The sequence below is a fragment of the Triturus cristatus genome, chromosome 7, assembly GCF_964204655.1.
Source record: "Triturus cristatus chromosome 7, aTriCri1.1, whole genome shotgun sequence".
Taxonomy (NCBI): domain Eukaryota; kingdom Metazoa; phylum Chordata; class Amphibia; order Caudata; family Salamandridae; genus Triturus; species Triturus cristatus.
Window position 1 is genome coordinate 1,536,589,873 of NC_140590.1, and position 17,522 is coordinate 1,536,607,394.

Sequence of the window (17,522 nt, forward strand, 5' to 3'; positions counted from 1 at the left end):
AGACAACAGTGGACAAAATGGATACTTGCAAATTCTACTCGTATAAAATTGAGCAAAAACCAGGACTGGGAGTAACAATTTTATGTAAACATACACTTTTGAATGTTAACTAAAATCATTCCGATGTACTTGAGCATGCAATAAGCTTATTCTTTGTTATTTATGAGTCTAGACTTTTTCTTTTTCAACAAAGTAATCAAAGTTCATTATGAGCGAGCCTGATGCATTTTCTATTTCAAAAATGTTAATAAAATGTCACTTGTAATGTTTGAACATGTATGAATGGAAACAAAAAAGTACCTATGGTGAGATTTATGCTAAATAAACGACAGGAAGTTTTTAGCGCTAAAAAAAGGGACATCAAGTGACTAGAAAGTGTAAGTGACCAACAACTGTGCCCTCAATCCATTAGGCGTAGTGTAAAGATAAGTTTGTGTCCAACTAGTTCAGTAAATCAAAACTGCCACAGCAATTACTTCTCTTCTGAGCCAGACTGGCTGCCAGTAAAGACCATTAGGTGTAGGATTAGTGAGGTACCTGAGGGGTTTTAAAGGTATTGGCAGGTGCCTTCTTCATAATTGTCTGCCAGTGCAAGGACTGGACAGTTGTCCAGCTGGGAAGCAGTCCCTGTCCAGATCACTAACCTGAACAGATCGTTTGACACGCAATGTTATAGGAGTCCTATCAGTTTTTGACAAGTGTTGCTTTGAAAGATGGATTGCACACCTGTAGCAATGCATTCTGCTGCCTGCTGTTGAGAGGCAGCTTCTGCTTCTTAATAGCTGTCTATAAACGCAACAAAACATATACCTGGTACAAAAATGAAAGTTCCAAAGATGGCAAAGATGAACTGTCAAAGCCCATCTGTTGTATCAACACGGAGTGGAAATTTTCTTACGATCCTCACTCCATCCAGATAGAGGCGTGAAATTTGAAATACAAGACTATCCCTTAGAAATAGGATTTACATGCTGAATTGAAAAAATAGTTGCACTCTATCTTGTTTTTATTGTGGGATAGAAAACGCCATATGCCATTTAGCTCGTAAGCTCAAACAGTTTCTAGGGTTTGTGAAAGTCACATAATTTGTGCTTATGTAATTGTGTATAACTGCAGAATAGTTACCTGAAATGCAAATCGGTCACTTCACACTATATTTTAGTGCAAAATGCATCCACACATTCTTTTTTGGCATGAGAATGCATTAAAATGGGAGCACCGTAAACAACAGCTGCCCGTGTTCTTTTGTTTGTGTGGTTGCTGTAAATTTCTACTGTGAATGGCACATAACTGTGGACGCTGGAGTAATTTCAGGAATTGTATGTAACAAGAGTACCACAATATTTTTTACACTACTCTAATTACACAGGCATAATTAAAATATCACCCAGGCCTGGATATTTGCAGTCCAGCTTGATTAAGTTAATGGTAGGCCACATTGCACTTGGTGGTTTGAAGAAACTGAGTGACCGCGCATGTGGTGAATGCCTATGCCAAACCCGAAAATTGTAGCTGAATCCAAATATTGGGTGCTAGATTTTGAGATATTTCTACTAACCCAAATTCAGTCAGAGTAGATAGGAAATTGTATATTACCAATATCGTTGTGGTTTTGAGCCAGGATGAATACCCTTGAGAATAGACTGTGACAATGAATATTATAAGTTATGTTTAATAGAATAAACATCCCTGGTCGCTACCGCATGTTGATCTCCACCCCTATTGAAGACATCCACCAAGAAAAAGTTGCGACTCTCTGCTGGTCACTGGATTAAACAGAATACATGACTTTACAATGCATCCGATTTCCACACATGCCTTTTCCACGCAGACTTTACCATGCAGATCCCTCTGCAAACCATGACTTTATCATGCATGGTTAGTATATGTAAAGTAAGCATATATAATTTTTATTTTTTAAATAACCTTATTGTTTGAGTTTGGGGACCTGGGTGGGACCCCTCCAAATTGTGTGCCGCCCCTCCATCCCATATAAAGATAAACATTATTACCCAGTCACCACTGGTTAGTTATGGTTAGAACTGTGTTTCTATAGGAAATGCATTTTTTGTGTTGCTAATAACTTTGTCCCAATTTGACGAATCTCCAAGAAACTTTGAAAAAAAAAGTGATACTTCGTGACTAGTTAGCACAGGCAAAGTTTCATGGTGATCCGTCAAGCAAGGGCAGAGAAAACATATTTTCCCCATCCATTTTTCCACGGGAACTTTAGACAATGCTACAGCCTAAACCGCTGAACAAATTTACACCAAATTTGGCACAGAAAGCTAGATCTTAGTCCAGAAATAGTGATTTTTGTGTTATGGTGTAAATCAATTAAGCAGTTTTGGAGAAAAATATTGATAAAACAAAATAGGATATCATGCTGTGGTGATACGTGGAGGTGAAAGATCTCAAAATTAGATCTGGTTGGCTGCCACCACCTCGACCAGGAAGAGACAGCAGCCATTTTAGGATTCTAGAACAAAATGTAAAAAGAGACATAAAGGGGCAGAGTAGGGACACCCTGCCCTCTAAGCCTAATATTTTGCTGTGAATTCATGGAGGGTCAGCAAAACTGTTTTAAAAAAAAAAGTGGGGGCTCCCAAACTTCTTTTTTTAAAATGCCCAGGGGTGATCCACAGCCTGGGTGAACAACGCTTTTTTTATTGGGGAAGGGAGCATGTGGCTCCCCTCCCCAGGCTATTTTTGACCCCCGGTACCGAATACCTTGGGGCCTGAAGTATTTTGTAAGGGGAGGGGGGCATGTAGCCCCCTCCCCAGGCTACTTTTGGCCCCAGGACCCCATGCCAGGGAAGCTACTATAAAATAAAGAGATTGGGGGACCACATGGCCTCCTCCCTGAGCCGTTTCTGGCCATATGGACCCCATCTGCTGGTGCTGGCTCACATACTGTTTCCTGGGTAGAGCCCACCTATGGGACACAGTAATTTCCCTGCCTGCACCGGCATTTTTGCTCCTACCTGGTGGGAGCATTTTTAAAACTCCGGCCAAATGTGAGCAACTTCCCAGCATGCCGGAGCTTTAAAAATGCTTCCGCCAGCTGGGGGCAAACTTGAGATCTCCTACCCTGCTCGCACTGATGAGGGCAGGAAAACAGATCAAGATATTGCTCCCGTCCACAGGTAGCAGCACAAGCAGCTGCTCCCTGCAGACGGGAGCAATGCTGGCTCCCACAGCATGTTATGTGGGGGAGATGACTGGGGCTGCGTGGGGCTCCCCTGCGGTCACCAACCGCTCTATATGGTGGGTGCCATGGGTGGGCACCAAGGCACCTACCTTGAAATAATGCGGGTCCCGGAGGATGGGGTCCTTGGGGCCATAATAGGCTTGGGGAGGGGGGGCCTTGTAGCCTTCCTCCCCTTTGAAAGACATACAGCCCTTGAAGATGTAGTTCTCAGGGCCTGACGTGGTTCTGAGAGGGGGCCACATGGCCCCGTACTTAGGGCTTTAGGGGATGTGGTCCCCGGGGCCCAACGAGGCTAGGGGGTGCACCCCCCCCTCTCCTGTTTAATTTAATTGTCCACCGGGGCTTGTGGTCCCCAGGACCCAAAGGCCAATCCTTTGCCACATGCCAAAGGTTCACCCCTAGCTGTAGACGCCTGACCAACCCCTCCACAGCGCACAGCCAAAGGCCATGCATAGAGTGGGGTTTGATGCATTTTGCCAAACTTGAAAACTCTCAATATCTTCAATGTATTGGGGCAGATATCCTCAATTGATCAAATAAAATATTGCAGTCTTTTCGGATTAGACAACCCAGTGGCAAGTAGAAAATTCCTGAACTGGTTTTAATCCTTTTGTCTGGTATAGCTATAATAGTGAAGGTATCGAAGACAAAAGTCATGGTCCTGGGCAGCTCTGTAAATAGCAAGCTTTTGATGAATGGGCTGAAGATCAATATGATAAATGTCTACATATATATTTTTTTCAGATAAAGTAATTTTCCCTGTTTGAAAATAGTGTCCTATTATATTTCTTCAGCACTCTGAAAGTAGGTTTAACTCACAGTCCGGGGTGGTGTGATTGGTTAATCTATTAGGCAGAGCTCTCTTTAGGACACTATTGGTTGAAAAAATGAAGCAGTGTTGATTTCTTCTTTACACAGACCAGTGATTGTGTACCTCTAAACATTGCTAACATTTTTTGGCACTGTTACATAGAAAATATCACCCTTATAAGCAGACATGATTAATTCACTTTGAGTTTTAAAATAAACTTTTCAGGATTTCAGTTATAAGTGGTAATCTTTATAACCTGTGAAATTCGACTAGGGCCAGATGAACTAACATTAGGTATAGCAATTTCCAAATTGTAAATATCTCCAAATCACAATTACGAAACCTCTATTCTTAATATATGAACATTTGAATTCTAAATGAGCAATTTCTTGTGGGCCTTAAATCAACTTACCTCATGAATATTAATGAGGTAGGTCACTGTTTGCCACCCACTAGGAATGATAGCCATCCCAGGGATGGTGGTCTGCTGCGATCAGCAAACCACCATATCTGTAGCTGCTTTTAAATAAAGCAATTCTTTATTTCAATGCAGCTCGTTTTCCATAGAGGAAAACTGGATGCGTTTCAAAAAAGAAAATGAAATATTGAGGTTTCATTTCTTGAGAGTAGGCTGCGGTCCATGGGACCACTGACGGCTTTTAAAGTTTTTTTTTTTTATAAAATTCTCAAAGGCAAAGGGGTCATCAAAAGACTCCTTCCTGTATGTGAATCAGTTACCACCACTTTTCAAATGATGGTAAAGTATTAATGTTTTCCGACCGGAATTTGATGACAGAACATTAATACACAGTACTGTGAATCTGTATTTGGAAGGGATGCCCTAAACACACCTCTTCCAAATTCAGAATCACTGATGCAAATTGCGATTCGGTAACAAGTTTTGTTGTTGTACACGTAAATAAGCTTTCCTTTGCTGCCGCAAACGGTCTGATTCTACGAAGTGGGCCATGTGTGACCTCAAAAACCCTTTGTACATCTGGCCCTTAGTTACGTGAGTCTTTACAATAGCCCAGTTGATTCGGTAACTGGCATGAACTTCAAAGCATAGATGACCATCTACCTGAATATTTGAAGCTGTTGAAACATGGGGACATGTGAGACTGATGAAAGTAATGTTGAAAATATGGAGAGGAACATTTTGCATAAATATTTTACTCCATATACTCAGGTTTCAACAGATCTCCACATAGAACTATTACTGACGGCTCAATGTTGGTTCTCCGAATTTTATTTGATAATAACCCCGGTTGTCATTGAGGAAAGAAGACAAATTTTAGCATAAGGTCTTCTTTTTCCATGCAAGATATACATTGTATTTGATGTCCAGAAAGTAAAACTACCTTTTTAGAAAATTGCTAATTAAATTTCCTTTTTAGGAATCTGGTTTATCTACTTGGATTGGCAGTCGTCTCCAGCCCTTGGATGACCTTCCAGCTCCTGCAGCTGTACTGCTGGTCACAATATTGATTGCCTCATTTACAGAGTTTGCAAGTAACACAGCCACCATAATTGTCTTCTTGCCTGTGTTAGCAGAATTGGTAAGTGCTATAGATACATATATTTGTGCTTTGAGATGTCCACGTGCTATAGATAAATATATTTGTACTTGGAGATGTCCAGGTTGGTAGTAACTGAAAATCTCCAACACTCCATTTCCACATCCAACATCCTAAGCAATTATCTCTGTGGAAGAGGGTCCTCAAATAGAAACTCCTAGGAAGTTTTATAAGGATCCCAGTCATTCATGTGTTCATCCTCTTTTCCCATTTCCTTCCTCACTGTTCTCTCCCTTCCTGTGAGTTGTTCTGGGGTCCTTTGAAGATGAAACGTAACTTTGGGTTTGGCAGACGAATGCTTCTGCTTGCCACCATGTTCTTTCTTCAGAGAATGATGTGACCTGGAAGTGGTCGGCAGACAGACTCACCAAATGCTGTTATTGAGGATGGAATAAGTTCTGCAGTACGAGCTCCTAACTCGAAGCAGGGCCCAAGGGACTGTTGTGCCTCACTCCAAAATATTGACTGAAATTATTGTAGCAAGTCATATCTATCCAAATCGAACTGCACTGCATAGTTCCATAAATTATCTAGTTATATAATACAATTTAATAGTATGTGTGCGGCCTTGAAAGTTCGACCCCAGGTAGCTGGATAAATAAACCCACTAATGACAGCTGTGTGGAGAGCAAGGAGGTTTTGTGGAAGCACACAACTTCTGGCCAATCAAAACATGTACTCCTGGCTCCCAACATGTGGGAGGAGCAAACGCCACCCTGCTGTTGTTCATACGTAATTGTCTGGTGACTCCTCAGGAAGGGTCGACTTCGAAGAGAGACTGGTTTTTTTTAATTGTTATTCGTAATTACTCTCCAGTGCTCAGACTCCACAATGACCATTCATACCTTACATACCAATCGAAAAAACGTTCAATGGCAAACATACTGAGAAAATAGACACCCTCTTTGATTTCACAGAAAACACAGCAGTTTTCCTTCCTGTAAAAAAGAATTTGTTGGAAAAAATATGTAGTCCTATAAAAACATAATACTTTAATTAGCAATGCTAGAAATTTAAATTTCATCAGCAACGTTTTTGCAAAGATGATAAACTCGCTCAACTGTTCCCCCTCACAATCATTTTCTGAAGGTGAAATCCCTTAAAATGTTGCAGGATATTTCTCTGATGATTCTCCTACAAACTGCAGTAATTTGCCACGTGCGGGGTGGTTCCATTCATACAATACCACTTTTGCCTTACATTTAATTTGCTATTTTTATTACTTATTTATCTTTATGAAGTTGTCAAAGTTTTAAAAAGTGTAAAAGATGTCTTCACAAAGTTGGTGACTTTGCAGACAGGTGCTCTCACCCTGTAATGATGGATTAAGCAGTTACCAGATATAGGGCCTTATTACACGTGTCCTGATAATCCTCTAAGGACCCGCCCACATGCAAGATTAACTGACATCTGGGGTATAACTCTGAAGGAGAAGAGACTGTTCTATTATGAGTTGGACTCTGACTGACCCCTCAGAAATGAGGAATTATTGTGGAGTCAGGAATACTGCAGTTTATTTGTAGTGAAATTCCTATTTTCAGCAAGTGATTCTTCTAGATAATTAAGTAACTTTTTCGCAGATGATGTGTCCAGGTATAACAATATGAAACCGCAGTAAATGTCCAGATTTTGACGCACTAGTGGTGACAGTAGTTCCTATTGTAGACCCCTTTAGAATTAAAATGCACTCATATTTAGGCCCTATAGACGCTGCATTACGATTTTCTCTCTTGGGATCATTCTGTGATTTCTGGTTTTAAAATCAGTGGCTCATTGATGAGCAAATCCCTTAAAAATAGGTCCACTCATTTCAGCAAGCGTGTATTGATAATGGCCCTTATTCTGATAAAGTATTGTTTGGGCTCTGAGCCACAGCCTGGTACTTTTAGCTGAATCTCACTTGAAATAGCTTTCATTAAGCCATCGAAGTCTCCTCCTATCCATCTCTAGGCCATCTCTGCACTACCCTATGAGGGCTCAGCAATCTAAAATGAGGGTGTATGTTAAACACCATGCAAGACTAGGTATATTCACTGTGACCAGCCCATTGGTTGGCCCTGGAGGAGAGGGAATGTCTCTCTGCTATGGTGATGCCGGAATACAAATAGAGACAACCCGTTTCCCTCTATATATTTAAATAGGGTTATGAAGTTGTGACGTGAGAATTTCATTTTGCCCCCCAAGTAATGTTGTTTAGCTGCAAAATGTGAAAATAGTGTTAGTGCAATGCGGCTAGCTAGCGTGAGCTAGAGGAGATATATTAAGGCTCAGCGGCTACAGCTACCCACTTTGGAACCTGGGAACCAGGTCTGGGCTCAACAACCTGTGATTTTGGGCAAATCACTTAATCTCAGTGTGCGTAAAACAATATAACTTGTGTGGTTCTCCTGTAAAACGTCTGGTTCTGATGTAAAGCACACTTGGGTCAAACTCCCACTGTATAAAACTGCAAAAAGAAAAAAGATAAAGCTTCCTACGTTCTAGAGCAGTACATGTTCTTCCCAGTAAGTTTCTATAAATGTTTCTTTATTTTGATTTTAGGCCATTCGTCTGAGAGTAAATCCATTGTATTTAATGATTCCTGGAACAGTCGGCTGCTCCTACGCGTTTATGCTTCCTGTCTCGACTCCTCCAAACTCCATTGCATTTTCAACCGGACATTTAATGGTCAAAGACATGGTAAGAATTTCCCTATTTTTACAAGAAATGAGTGGGCAGTGCTGGCAACATTGTCTGGGCCGATTAGCAATGTAAAGAAAACACTGTACGTGCATTGGCTTCTAATTAAACTTCAGCGAAATGTACTGCAGTTAATTTGGGTAATGCACCGGGCTCTCTGCAAGAGGAATTTGAAGAAACAGGTAAATGGCGCTGTGAGGACTGAAGCATCACTTATTGCTAAAGCCCCTCAGGTGATTGGGTAATGTGAACTCTTATCCTAAGCAGCATGACATTAGACCATGGTCAAGCTGGGGCATAAACTAGGCCCAGACACCAAAATAACAGTGCCCCCCCACCCCCCATTCGTGAATAAAAAAACCATACAAAAGTTGCCCATGTATGAAAACTGGGGCCATTTTGAAAAGACATCCTGTGGAAGTGTTTTGCAAGGTATTAATAACTGCATGGATTTGAGCTTGCTACAGGGAATGCTTCTTTTAATATTCGCAAACTCAGCGTGTTGCCAACAAACCCCAGTGGGAGGAATAAAAAAAAAAAAAGAGGAACAGAATGTTCCACAGAGACCACCAATGATCTTCTCGCTTAGCGTGTCCTTTACATGTCATGGTGTGACAAAAGGGGAGTAAAGAACATGCAATAGCAGATACTCACACTAAAATACGGGGACCGAGGAGACGACAGAGGTGTGTGTGAGGGTGAGAGCTGTGACGAAGTAAATGTGGACTTGAGGGGGAGGATTGCTAGACCTACAATATCCTGCATTCCTTCTACACCATCAGAGTGTGACAGTAGGGTCCACCGAGCTCTGGGCCACCATGTTGTTTGGAAATACTGCACAACAGGTGGGTCCAAAGATTGTTTATAGACTTATTATAACACAATGATGTGCCACAAAACCTTGATTCACGCTGATGTATAAAAGCATGATATAGCCAACTGTCACCACCATGTTTATGGGCACGGCTTGCGAAAGAGCCATAGCAAGAATAGGCATTTAGTGGCTAGAGGTTATAAGCTTGCTGGAGGTTTCAGCACTCATCGAACTAGTAGATGCCCACTGTTGCTCCCCTCAAGGGTTTACGCCAGGGTGCCATGTCTGAAAACATAAACATACTGCCAACATGACAGAAATTGTCTATCTCCTTTGCGTTTGAATATTTTTATCCCAACTGGTAAAGTCGCAAGAGACGATTCTTGATATGCATGTTCAATAACCGATTCTTGCAATACGTGCCTTAGGGTGCATGCTCATTACACATTTTGGTCCTGCTGAAAGCCATATTGACCCTGATAGGCACATGGTAAATGGCTGAAACATGTTGACCATACAACAAGGGATATATAAGGACCATTGAAGTCCTATAAAATATAACCGCACTTTTAAACTTGCCCAAGGTCACCATTAAATAAAGCTGCCTGTCAGCTGGTAGACCTTTTAAACCACTTGCACTTCCCAAAAAACCCAGCTCCGCAGTAAATCTGGCGTCGAAGCACACCCTGGGAGCACCTGGCACCCAGGGTGGCAACCCAATGATGGAGCATGTCACAAACTAGGTTGGCAGGTGAGGGTTCTTTTAAAAGAACCTAAGGGATTCTTTTTTGTAAAAAAGGTCTAAGAGACTGGAAACACATAGGGCTCAATTACAATGTCGGTTGGAGTCGCCTCCATCCGACACCGTTGCGGTTTCGTACCAACCGACCTTTCGTCGGCGGTCCCGACACTGCAATCACAATGCGACCGCACATAGTGCGGTCGCATACTCACATTTCTGTATGGGATCTGTCCTGTGGCCCTAAACCGACTGTAGCACAATCTCCCATAGAGAAAGGGGAGATTCTGTTAATCTCTGCACTGGGTGGCAGGCACCTCCAAGGTTTAACAGGGTGGCACCATATGCGCCCGTCGGCGCCCAACCAAAGGCTGCAGGGAGAAGGGGGCCCTGTTAAGGGCCCCGAAACTCACTTCTGACAGGCTTTCTATGTCGGAAAGCCCGGCATGAAAAGCCAGTCGGAAACCAAGCATCGTAATCCCTGCAGCAGAAACGCCGTCCATTGGGATTACGTTCCGGTCTCTGACTGGACGACAGGCTCCTTCAGCCCGTCTGAGTCCATCCAGAATGACCAGCCGGTTTCAGTTTCGACTGCCTGCGTCATAATGCGGCGGTCGAAAGTGAAACCCCCGATGAGGCCCGGAAAGCCTCTGACCTGCGGTCGGAGGCTTTCTGGGTCTCATCTTAATGAGGCCCCAAGTGTTGAGTTGTCAATGGGTTTGTTCTTTGTATTTTGAAATAATTAGTCCAGGAAAAGTAGACGACCATCCCATTCTCTCCCTCTCAATTTGTTTCACTGCCATCTCACCATTTAGTCGCAATGAGACGCCAAAGTACCAATTTAGTTTTCAAGACTTAATCCTACAATGTGGGAACTAGACCAGACCTCCGCCTTTATAAGTCTCAACCAACAGCAGCAAGGCAAGAAACAACTCACTTGCACCTTTTATTTCTAATGCCACAAGTCGTGTTTAGGAGTTGCCTAGCACAGTATGCTAGGGCTGAGATGAGGCAACTGAACCGTCTATTGCCGATTCCTTATTGTGTACAGTAAGTGCACCTCACAAGAACTGCAATGAATGGATGAGCTGCCTGATGCATCCCCAGCACTATCCTGCTCCTAAATCAGAATGATCCTCCTTGTGGCCAACTACTTCCTGTCTCTCGCCTTCCCTGGTATTTGTCACCAGACCCTGAGGTCAACTGACCTCTAATCATAGACTGATCTGCAGGGTCCTAGCTCCCACTCTACACCAACATGAGTTATTTCACTTAAAAGATGGCTGGTAAACAGAGAGATTCCTTTCCAGTCCTTATAGAGATTTTAGTTTCTAAGGAATTATATAATTTCAGAATTCAAAATCTTTACTTTAGAATTTTAATGGAACGTAGTCACTGTACTTGCAATGATTTCTGAATTAACTTTATGTACAAATTAAGCACTGTACCACCAGTTTGAATGACTTCTCTGCTGTTGAAAGCCTTGGACAGATTTGAAGTAGTTCTTACTTTGGAGCATGTACTGCCCCTCTTTGTCTTAAGAGCTAACCTCACCCTCTTCTCACCTCTTGCCTCATTTTTTGAGCTTTTTGCCTAACAAATAGGCTGTTTAGTGATTATTCAGATAGACAACCAATGTATTTAGAACCAAAGGCATACTAAGAAAGCTAATTAATAACATGGTCTTATACAGCAACGCTTGCCAGTCAATACAGCCCAAACATTAAGTGCCTGATTTAGAGTTTAGTGAATGGGCTACTACGTGACGGATAACCAGTCTATCTTATTAAAAGTGCATGGTATTCTATGTGTGAGAATTTGGGCTGTTGGTTAACTGGGCAGTGAGACCTGCTCAAACAGCAGCCACAATCCCTTGCAGAGATCCACAAAATGTCACTAAATTAACCTGTCCTTAAGGCTGGTTAACTTGGCACAAAAAGCAGCCAGGCTTAACATAGAGGCAATGTCTTTATTTATACAGCAAATAAACAGTAATAAAGTGAAAAAACAACACAAGAGTAATCCCAAACCAATTTAGAAAAATAAAGTACATTTTAATAAAGCATTTGACACCAAAATGACCAAACTCCAATTAGTAGAACCGGAGCTATGAATTTTTCAAGTTTTTGGTGAAAGCCAGCACCTACAAGATCAAAACGCCAACTGCAGACATTTAATCGTGCGAGACCGGGTCAAAGTTGAAAATATGGCTGACCATGATGGAGTACGGTTCAGGGACAAGAAGTGGATTGGGCCCGGCAAGCACTTACCTTCGAACTTAGACAAAATTCGGAGAAAAAGTTCAAGTTCAGCAGGGAGGAGGTATCCGAGCAGGGAATGTCGTTGTCAGATAGCCTTGGGTTGGAGCTACGATGTAGATAGATTTCTAGATTCTGACATAGTCTGAAATGGAAGTCGAAAATCACCAGCGGGACAAGGCAGAAGGCTGTAGCTGAAGACAGTTCCACGAGACCGGGTACCCCTTTCGTGAAGAACCGCTGAAAGGATTTGCTGCTGTAGAGAAGAGCGTAGCGGGAGAAGCCGTGAAATCAATCTGAATGCTGATGCACCCGGGCGTATAGATGAGTAGGATGGTCCCGGTTCTCAGTCCTTAGTTTTGAGAATTCGACATCTGCGCATCTTTAGCACCACAGCCAATAGTCCATTACTGGTAGGATACCACTTGGGAGTTCAAGTCTCACCCAGGCTTTGTCCAAGTGCAGGTTCAAGATAGTTGGAGCCTTTTTTATCCCTGTGACTCTGAACAGGAGGCCAACAAACTAGCCCTAGGAGTCACTCTGCTAGTCTTGGGTTCAGGTGAAGATGCAGGGCTGGCCTCTGAGGTTTCAAGGCAGGCTCCAGGAAGCAAAGTAGATCATACAGGTAGAGCAAACAGTATTGAAGAGTGCACAGCAGGTCAGAGCAACAGACAGTCCTCTGAGAGTCCTTTTTCAGGTGCAACTGAAGAGTGTGTCTGATGGTCCTTTTCATATACCCTGGTGTGCTTTCTCTGGAAGGTGGGAGAATCTTCTATAAAGGTTCTTTGAAGAGCATGGAATTCCATGCCTCCCCTACCCTGCCTCCAAGCTTGCTGCAGTGACAATCAGTAGGTGTTAGGTTCTTTGCAGGGTGGCAGAGCACACCCTATTCAGTTGCAAGTGGGGCTGTTCTCATCTCTGCCCCTCTATCCTACCAGCAGGTGACCCATTGAGTCACTATTGTGTGACTGTCTGGGAGGGATTCACAAAGTATGTCATTTACACCCAGTCACGTGACCCAAAACAGGCATAAAAGGGCTATGGACAGGAAAATGACAATGTTCTAAAAGTGGCATTTTCAAAATTGTAATGAAAAATCTGACTTTATCATTAAAGAGGGTTTATCATTACAGTTGCATAGATACCAACATGATATAGCTACCTACTACCAATAGGAAATTACTATTTATTAAATGAAATAAGGAAACCCCAATGTTATCCTATTGGAGAGGTAGGCCTCAAAGTAGTGAAAAATTAATCTAGGAATGTTTCACTACCAGGAAATGTAAACCTAAAACGATCATGTCCAACCTTTCAATTGCAAAGCACCCTGTCCTATGGGCTACCCAGGGCCTAGCTTAGGGGTGACATGCATGTAATAAAAGGGGAGTTTAGAGGTTGGCAAGGGGGTATATATTGCCAAGTCAAATTGGCAGTGTAAAACTGCTTTCAGGCTGCAATGGCAGGCCTAGGACGTGCTGCTTAAGTGGTTGGCACAATAGGTGCTGCAGGCCCACAGGTAGATTTAATTTAGAGGCCCTGGGTAAATGGCATTCCACACTACAAGGGACTTTTGCATAAATTAAATATTCGAATGTGCATAAGCCATTTTAACCCTATTTATGGTAGGGAGCACAATCACTTTATCCACTGCTTAGCAGTGATGAGATGCACAGTGTCCTAAGGCCAACAACAAATTCTACAAAAAAGTGCAAGGTAAAGGCAAAATGTTTGGGGTTGACCCTGTAGATATGGCCGGCCTAACACTCTGGCACTTGCAATACGTTGGATGGAATAGTTGGCACATTTTAGTTCATATCTGCCAAATTCGAAATGAGCCCGATGTTACTTGATTATGGGGATTACTATTCCATCCTTTTGTATTACTGTCTATATTTTGATTAATTATTACTTCCTTCAAGAAGACGTGACCACATACCTCTCTGTTTGCCTTCAATCATACTGTTCAAAACCGGAATATACCTCCTCATTCAGGGCTTCTTGTGGATGCTTTTTTATAAAATGGGCACAAAAACTCGTCAGTACAAATTACATTTGCCAATTTATATATGTAGCAAAAGAAAGACATGGTATAAAATTAATAAATGGTATTTACACATGTTTTACATGTGCTATATTTTTTCTGGTGTCTGTGGTACAGTGAACTTTCCCAGCAATACTTCATGAACAAAATGTTGACAATATGACCCCTCAACTAAGAGACATTGACTCAAGATAAATTGACAACCAGATTTCTCGAGTGCACATCTCCCTTGGGAAGTATTCTCAGACAGTACTGTGTCCTTAGCCTCTCTTTGAGAGTCTATTGTAAATTCAATTTAGGTGTGCCTTTCTCCAGAGTACCACTTAAAAAGGATACTACATGTGACAGGTTGGAAGGCCTTTTCTTGATGTTAGCTGTGACAGAGCTCACAAAGGGTCAAACAGTTTGAACTGTAAAGGTACACTGATTTGTTTGAGAAATCTCAGGTATACCTTCATAGATTGGGAGAAAAAGTAAGGCCCTAGACTGAATTTATGTGATATTTGTGCATCAACTAGCTTAAGAAATGAAGAACTTAAAATGTTCACGTGGTTAGTTAAAAAAAACCTATTTATTAAAAAAGCCAGAAAGTAAAAAAAAATAGTATATATGGATAACAAGTTACAAAGAGAACACATCTGAGAAAGTGATTAATATAATGGTATGGAAAATGCAACAAAAAAAAAAAGCAACAGCGTGTGCCATGCATTTGATTATTTGGGCCCAAGCAGCCTCTTTTGCCGGTCTGCAGGTCATCTCACCGGGTAGAAGTTGTTTCTTCTTCCAGATGAATGTCTTAACTTTCTGACCTAAAAACGTTACTAAAGGCTGAAATATTTCTGCGAGGCAAGACCTGATGCTGTACGTTTAAAAGTCTCACTTAGGTGGTCTATCTCTTAATCATAAAAGAACATAATTTCTGCTTCAAGTGGGTAAAATATTTTGTTCTAAATTATGGCGACATTCCGACTAAATAAAATTCCCAGTCTTCCCACTACCACCTTGGCAGAAAAACGATCGACTTCTATACCTGGGGACATGCTTTGTGGCTACAAAACTATGCGGAGTTTCATGCACCCAAAAAACAAAAAGGGGTTTCCCTGCTTCATCTGTGTGCAGCTTTCGCCTGTCACCCATTTCCATCCCTGGCAATCTTACTTCAACTCTGCTTGTTCCTGAAAGCTAGGAACTTGGTGAACTTAGCACAGAAAAACTTTTGTTCATGCCATTTATAAGGAAAAAACATAAACTTCATTGAGCAGCAATTTTTCTAATAAAAAAGCAAATGCTACTATGTTTTAGCTATTTTCTCTGGTCCCTTCCAGGCAAGTCCCCCCAAACTGGGTATCGTTGGAAAAGACACATTTGCTCTGGGTGCCTTTAATGGAAATATTCTGGAGAATTAGGCACAAAGTGCCATAAACATTTAAAAAAATGGCTCAGCACTAGCATGGGAACATCTTCGGCAGCTAAGGGGTTAAGCATAAACATTTTTTTTTTAAAAATCACCAAGTTTTATTGAAATGTGATTCCCTAACACATGTAGATTTTTACTTGCATGGTAGCACAATTATATAATTTCTTTAACACTGCTGTGTGTAGATCCCAGAATTAAATACCTTTATAATGTACATTACATGTCATTCTGTGAAGCAATGTAAGATTCAAGGCATCAAACCTTAAAAAGAGATAACAAATGTCTCACATCTTTATATATTCTTAAGGCCCTCATTAAAAAATCTGCTTTTTAAGAGCAATTTTCTGGCATGGCATGCATTTGCACAAATATTGAAACAAAAATCGTTAAACATTTAGCTCATTCTAACTAGTTTAGTATCGGAATTCAAAAGCACCCTGTCCTATGGGCTACCCAGGGCCTAGCTTAGGGGTAACATGCATGTAATAAAAGGGGAGTTTAGAGGTTGGCATGGGGGTAAATATTGCCAAGCCGAATTGGCAGTGTAAAACTGCTTTCAGGCTGCAATGGCAGGCCTAGGACATGCTGCTTAAGTGGATATATAAATGCGAGTAGTAGGTTAGCTACCAAGCTAAAAGACCTAGAAATCTAACCAGAATGGAAATGATGCAAAGCCTTTAACCCCTTGGCTGCGGCAGGAATTCCCCCGCAGCGCTGGGGGGGGGTTTGGGGGCAGCGCGGTTGAGCTGTGCTCATGACGGAGTGGTTCCATCATGACTCCGCCCACTGTGCTAATCGCCCGCACAGGCGGGGAATCAGCGCAGCGTGGGAGGAGCGGCGGCCAACGGCCGCAGCATGACGGAACCACTCCGTCATGAGCACACGGCACCCGTGGCTCATGACGGAGTTGTTCCGTCATGAGCGCTGAAGGGGTTAATTACAGTAATAAATGGACATCTTCGATAGTGTGTAACAGATGTGACCTAGTGCAACAGCGCACTGCTTTTGTGAAAAATAAGGTACAAAAGAGCATAGGTGAAACCAATTTAGATACAGTAAAGAATAGGCTGTCCGAGAATATATCGTAGTTCAAGTATATCTGAAATTGATATTATTCATGTTTGATATACATTTTTGAACAATCCACTTCTTTTTAGAAAACTTAAAGTATGGCAACTGCGTTTTACTTGATAAGTGCCATCATCGAGACAGTGTCAAAAGACAGTTAGAAAGGCAACCTACACAAGTGGTCTTGGAAGCAGACACTAGAAACGACCAGTAAAATGATGAAACATTTTCAATTTGAGGACTACAATTTCTGGAACGAGGAATGGTAACAGGCAGCTGGGAGAGCGCACATAAGTCTAAGTCAATACGAACCACATGGAAGCGGGAAGACGCTGTCAGCGTGGCCACCGCTGAGGAGGAAACAATTAATTTGGCATTGAGTCAGAGACAGATTGAGGTGAAAAAACCTGACCAAGTGGTCAGGTGAAGGGAAAATGGGGAACTGAATACTCAGCAGGAGCCTGATTGAAACAGGATGCCTTATAAGTAAGTTGTATCAAGGCATCCATCGACATTGAATCAACAAAACAGACATTTTCCTCTTCAGCAGCAGCCTGCCCTGACGGTGTCATTCCACTTCGGTGTGGTTTGTATTGACTTCTACATTCTATTGTTGAAAAATATCACTGTATTTGCTGGTGTTGCCATCTATACTCTTAGGGCCTGATTACGAGTCTGGCGGTCTTGCGGCTGCCAAACACACGCAGGCGGTCCACCGTCTGCCGTATTACGACTGTTAAAGTCATAGGGGCGGAGGATCACTGGCTGCGTCAGGGAACAGTCGCTCCCTGGCGAAGGCGCAGGAGCACCACAACACAATATGCTGAGTGCAATCCTGCTAAGCATATTACGAGTTCCTGGACCGCCAGCCTTTTCATGGTGGAGCCCCACTGTGAAAAGGCTG

The 17,522-nt window shown here is 42.2% G+C and overlaps 1 protein-coding gene across 3 annotated transcripts in view; it reads left to right on the forward strand.

The window, feature by feature from the left end:
• Positions 1 to 17,522, forward strand: part of SLC13A3 (solute carrier family 13 member 3) — a 269,140-nt gene that overhangs the window by 230,738 nt on the left and 20,880 nt on the right. For all 3 annotated transcript variants that reach the window (XM_085619309.1, XM_085619310.1, XM_085619311.1), the window contains 2 exons: positions 5,420 to 5,581; positions 8,141 to 8,278. In XM_085619309.1, the coding sequence (XP_085475435.1) occupies positions 5,420 to 5,581; positions 8,141 to 8,278 (300 nt within the window). The remainder of the gene's footprint in view (positions 1 to 5,419; positions 5,582 to 8,140; positions 8,279 to 17,522) is intronic.